The 6,283-nt window shown below is 31.7% G+C and overlaps 1 protein-coding gene across 1 annotated transcript; it reads left to right on the forward strand.

Annotated features, from left to right (window-relative positions):
• Positions 1-1,055: 1,055 nt before the first annotated feature.
• CSN8 (COP9 signalosome subunit 8) lies at positions 1,056-4,149 on the forward strand. Its single transcript, XM_014426546.3, has 4 exons — positions 1,056-1,254; positions 1,347-1,417; positions 2,030-2,211; positions 3,551-4,149. The coding sequence occupies exons 1-4, from the start codon at positions 1,198-1,200 to the stop codon at positions 3,793-3,795; spliced, it is 555 nt and encodes a 184-aa protein (XP_014282032.1). The 5' UTR covers positions 1,056-1,197; the 3' UTR covers positions 3,796-4,149.
• The last annotated feature ends 2,134 nt before the right edge of the window (positions 4,150-6,283 follow it).

Raw genomic sequence — 6,283 nt, forward strand, 5'->3', positions numbered from 1 at the left:
TCAAGAAAGTCATGTATTTAGTGACAATGCATATTGAACTGAAATGAAATGCAAATTTAATGTTTTTACTTAGCTTTTTTTTTTTTTTTTGCAATGGATCAGTCTTCGCCGGAAGCCGTTATTCTTGAGTGCGTTTATGATGGTGGCTGATCCTTTCTAGAATAGAGAAATAGCCCCACGATGCGCTGTAGGCATGTACTCTAATATCATCTGCATAGGGTGCTACCTCTGCTTCCGGTTGCTTCTAAGAGACCAACGGTACCATGAAAACAATGAACATGTTTGGTCCCAGAACCGAGCCTTGAAGTGACTACTGAAGGTAGTCCTCGCCGACTCGTACGACGAATGATTCTCCACTGAGATTTGCTTTCGATCAATAGGCATAGAGGAGCTGGGAACCTCTCGTCGGTGAAGTAACAGTGGATGAGATACATTATCATTGGCTTGGCTCCAGTCCATAAAGATGAAGGCCGTAGCTCTGTTTTTCCGCATCTACTCTTTGGTGAATACCTTTAGCAGTCACTGTTGGGTGATTTTCACCATTTATTGTTAGTTTATAAAAATAAATTTCCCTTCAATTACGTGAGGATGAGCGATCCAGCATTTGAGTGCTTGATAAACGCCATAAAATGCGAAAAATAAATTCTGAAAAAACGTACATGTACGGCTGATTTTGCCTTTTTAAAATCGCACAATTTTTACACTTTTCCAACTTCAACGCCAGAAAATTCTTTTTCTACTTTCCTAAAGAACGAGAATTATAGTGATCGGAAAAGACCTTCTTCGGTGGTTTCAATTAGGACTTCATTAGCTGGCCATACATTGACTAATATTGAATACAATACTGATGGGATACTGGAATTAGACCGCAATATTTTTTTTTTTTATCAGATCGGCGAATATCTAGTATATTTAAGAAGCTATTTGAATCGAAATTAAAACCATTTTATATTAAAATTAAAGGAATATTGACCAAAACGACCAAACACTGTTTATTTTTAATTTTCAACTTCTTTTTATAACAAAATAGTGCTTTCAGATCTCTTTGGTTTGCCGTAGTAACAACAGTGTTACCTCTTACTTCAAAGAAAGGTATGCGAGGTTGTTTACTTGTTAAGAAGTGGTCATTATAGGATTTAAAAGAATCACCGTGATATGCCAGATTACTCTTTCATCTTTTATTCATTTCCTTAAAAAATGGTAAATGAAAACTGGGACCAAATAGCAGAAGATCTCGAAAAACAAGAGCTTCAAGTATGTATTATTTCAAGTTTCCACAGATATCTTTATTTTTGCTTTGATGTTTTACTTTATTTGTTCTGAACTAATGGTATTTATTGATTCAGGCTCAAGGAGGAGTTTCTTCCCCTCAACTTTATGGCCAGCTTTTGGCCATCTATTTATATCAAAATGATCTGTAAGTATGCTTAATTAGTATGTAATATTCGTTAATTACCTTAGTTATTTCGATTTATTTGTTTATTAATATAGTTTAATAATTATTTCAGTGAATTTTAAACCTAAGTAGCTTTCACAGTTCAGTATTGATGTATTTTTCTTTCTACCTTATATGGGATTTTATATTTAAATAGTATCCAATTTTGAAATGTAATATTGTGATATGTTGTTGATATTTGTCCATAGGATAGAGTAGTTAAGCTTAAAAACAGTGTTTCTGTTCTGCAATTTTGTTAAATCAATACAGTATACCTTGATTGATAATTCATACCATGAAATATTTTGTATTAAATAGTTTATTTCGCTTACAAATAAGTCATAAGGTTATTTTTGAAATACTTTCCATTGAAACAGCTATTTATAACTTTTAATTAATTATGCCTAAGGCAATTCAACTACTATAGTAATTTGTTTCACAACACTGGTTAGGAAAATATCAACTAAGATTAAGTTTTATTTTTATTTTTTTATTTATAATTATAATTGTATTATTTAATGTAATTATAGGAATTTTGGACTATCAGTATGTAATATTCTTAGTTAATTGTATATTACTATGTTATATTTGTAGTTGTAATGCGAAATTTTTGTGGAAGAGGATACCAGGTAATATTAAAACCCAGAACCCAGAACTCGGAAACATTTGGGCTGTTGGCAAAGCAATGTGGTTGAGAGATGCTGCTGAAATACATAAAACATTGAACAATACTCATTGGTCAGACAATGTTAGTTCCATCATTAAAGCTTTAAAAGGTGAGTACACAAGTAAATATGTTGATATTATTTTGTTTGTCTGTTATTAGGTTAATATTTCCACTCACTTTTTCATTAGTACTATCACTTATAAAAGGGCCTACTCAAGCTCATGCACGAATAATGATTGATTGATACCTACCTAAAGCTCATACCACAGAATTAAAGGTTTTTTTAAAATTAATTTTTCTTAGTTACCTTTTGGTAAGTGTATAACATTTATCTCTTGCTTAGATTACCAAGTTATGGATAAAATCCATTACAATCTTATTTAACTCTGCTTTTTAGTGTAGAGTTATTATTGTATCCTATGTCTTACTTTGCAATTAACTAGCTTATTATATAATATCCAGTAAATTATCTTTGGAGAATTTGCATTTTCCATAACAATTTTCTATTTCAATATTAATGCTATGAGTCTCAAAGGCTAAGAAAACCTAAAGATTTGACATTGAAACCACCAACTACTGGCAACACTTGGCTACATCTACCCAATGATACCCGTCTTAACCCAAATCTACCATATCAGTCTTGATGCATTCCTCGCACCTACGATTTGGTCTAACCCGTGGACATTTACTTGTAGGCTTAGTGTTTATTAAAATTTTAGGGATCATTCATTACTGAACTCTACAACTGTACATGCCGTAATGCTATAAGCTGAATTACATTTACCAGGTACAATTCTATCAATTCAGTGTTGTGTAGGCTTCTAAAGTCTCCAATTAACTCATCTTTTTTTGACCCAAATATTTAGATGAGCTTGGAAGGTTGTAGGGTGTAATAATGAACATATCCCTAAAAAGTTTATAAACTGGGTTATTAATGGGTAAATGTCTATGTATATGGTTATTAATGGGATAAGCCGAAACATAGTTGAGAGGATTGAGTGAAGTCTAATCTAGTGGATTTTGGTTTGGACAGGCATCATTGGGTAGGATGTACGTAGCCAGCAATTAGTGGTGTAGGTATCGAACCTTTGGATAGCTGCACTTTTTATTTATTTATTTATAACCAAGCCTATTTAACTGATATCCCTTGTTTATATCATGATGTGTCTTAAAATGATCAATCAATCTTAAAACTGAGGTCTTAGATACTTCTATATGACCAGAATACATAAAGCTCTTTTTGTAGCTATAATTTTAATGCATTATTGACTGATAGGGATAAATTACATAAGTGTTATCAATCATTTTTTGATATTCACTTTATATACTTATATGGCAAATATCTTAAAAGGGTAATCATAATCTCGAATTATTTCTATATTTGAAGCTTGTCTGTAATATTAAATTATTATTAATTATGATTACAATACATGATACAAATTTTTCAGATCGAATCAAAGAAAGAGGAATAAGATTGATTGGTCATGCCTACTCTTCAATAAATGCTGATGTAATGGGTTCATTACTTGGCATTAATTCCACAGAAGCCATTGCTTTAGCAAAGGAAAAAGATTGGCAGATTGATGGAACCTCGATTAAGCCCAAGCAGATAAGTCAAATTAGTCCACCTCTTACGTCAACAGAGCACCAATTGCATAAATTGACAAGTTTTGTATCGTTTTTAGAAAATTAAGTTGTGTTTTCTGTTGTTTTCTCCTCTTGATCTTGTATTTCGTGAAGTTATGGTTATTCGGACAGTACATAAGTTATTTTTGTAACTAAAAAGGCAAGTTTGAATAACTTAAATGCTGATGTATTCCGTGTTTAGTTTTGCCTATTCAATTTGTTAAAGGTTTTTTGGTTTATGAATGGAAATGTAATTTTATAAAATTTTTCAATAAATGTTTTTTTGATTTATGTTAATTGATTTTTTTCTTGTTCTTCATGATTAGTTACTTGAAATGTTCATAAATTGGAATAATAGTTTCATGCTTTGTATCTTCATTTCATGTACAAAAAAATTAAATAGATCGTTTCTACTATTTAATTATTACTTTCTTCTATATTTTTCCTCTCCCCCATCTTCTTTATAGTTACTACTTTCATTTGTACTTTTCCTTACTCTCACTTAAAAAAAAAAAAATAAATAAACAGAGAAAAATGACTTTTCTTTTATAATACTGTCATAAATATTTTTATAATTTATATTATGTACGGCTGATAGAGCTTGGTACAATCATATAGCCTTGCTTCTTTTTCAACTTCTGCCTGTTGATTTTTATTTCCTCATTCCTGTTAATATATTTTTTTAATTTAAGTCCATATGAATATTGCAGCACCAGCAAATTGGATCTTTTAGTTTCTGTGTTGAAAATGAAACCAATATTTTTATTAATTTAAAATTGACTATAATTTATTATTTATTAACTGATAAGAATTTTCTTAAATATAAATATATATTTCCAGATTATTTAAAAACTACTGGTTTGAACGTAATGCTGAAGTCAGTGTTGTGTATCCAACATTATTATTATTATTTATTTTGATGTATGGACTAAAATCCAGGCCAGAAATATATGCATGACTTCAGCTGTTGCAATATTCTGTACTGATTGTTGTGAAATTATGACTGATATTGGCCTTAACAATACTAGAAACAATATTTGTGAAGTTGAGGGACTTTTCAAGTGTTGTAGCCAATATTTTGAAAATAGATATTGACAATAATATGTCATTAATGCATCTCTTTGTATATTGGAAATATTAGTTTATGACTATCCATAACTTACTTTCTTTTGGTTAAAGTGATGGTATTGGTAATTGGGAGAGGGGAACTAGTCGAGCAAGTATTGGTCCCTTTTGTTAATCTAGCAATAACTAATAGGAACTTAGTGTTCCTCCGTCCTGAACCATTTGTTTTGCCTAATAAAATACGGGTAATCCCAAAAGTAAGGTCTCCTTGATATGTACATCATTGCCACTTTGGTCTATTGATTTTTGAAGATACAGTGACAGTTTTTGTATGCATAGTAAACTTCTTGAGAAAAGCCTTGAACCTCATATTTCACCTCAGAGCTCAATCGCTTTCCAGCTAAATGTTCTTTGGACTTAAGGAATGGGGTGTCTATTCCAGATTATAAGGAGCATTAGTGTTCTACTTTTGTAGAGATTGTGTATGCTCTTGCTCAACATTCCTGTTCTACTGATACTGGTTATTACTTGTGTGAGAAATTAACATGGTTATATAAAAATTCACAGAGTCTTCAAACCTGTATCATGTATTATGCTTGAAGTGGTGAGTATACAGATAAATAGTCAAATTTTCGATCTTTAAATGATATAAATATTATAAGAAATTGATTTTTGTATTTCTTAGAAAATAACTTACTTTTGGGATTATTCTTATAAAAAAAGGCATACCATTTAAGGGAAGAATCCTTATCCTGGATTTAATCAGTGCCATGTAGGCTGTATCTTAGTAGTTACATTCTAAAGTACAGATTTCATCGTGAACTTCCTCACAAATCTTTAAATGTCTTTTAAGTCTGGAGTAGCCTGTTAATACACTGATCATTAACCAAATTTCTCTTTTAATCCTATTAACTACTTTGTTCAGGAAGGTTTATTAACCACTTAGTCGTTTAATTAAATGTTTGCTCACAAGATCCATTCCTTGCTAAGTCTCCAAGTTCCATTTTGTCAATGCTATTTGAATCTGCCAAGGGATGGTTCAGGGCATATAAGTGAAAATCTAGCATTTTGTTTAGCTAGCTGTTACTGGTACTGGTACTGGTAATGATGGGGGGAACAAGTCCGGCAAGGCCTATTGGTCCTTTTTGCCATCCCCAAGACAAACCAATGGAATGGCTCTTTAATATATCTTATTCCTCTATGTCAAACCTTTTTGATTTTCTAATGAAATTCAAAAGGGACTCCCAATCTATAGAGGAAGCCTCTTTTCCTGTAATTCTATCAGAGCCTAAAAGCCTATATCTTAGTGATGCATACCTACCACAATCTAAGGCAGTCTCTGGGGCCTGTTCACATAAGCAACAGGTTTCATCATGGACTACTCCACATATCTTTTGATCTCTTTTAAGTCTGCAGTGACCTGTAAGAACTCCTATTAATAATCAGAGTTCGTTTCTGCTCAGGCCTAGCAGCCACTTAGTTTTAGAAGT

This window comes from Halyomorpha halys, unplaced genomic scaffold (genome assembly GCF_000696795.3).
Source record: "Halyomorpha halys isolate HHAL.00 unplaced genomic scaffold, Hhal_1.1 Scaffold584.1, whole genome shotgun sequence".
NCBI lineage: Eukaryota > Metazoa > Arthropoda > Insecta > Hemiptera > Pentatomidae > Halyomorpha > Halyomorpha halys.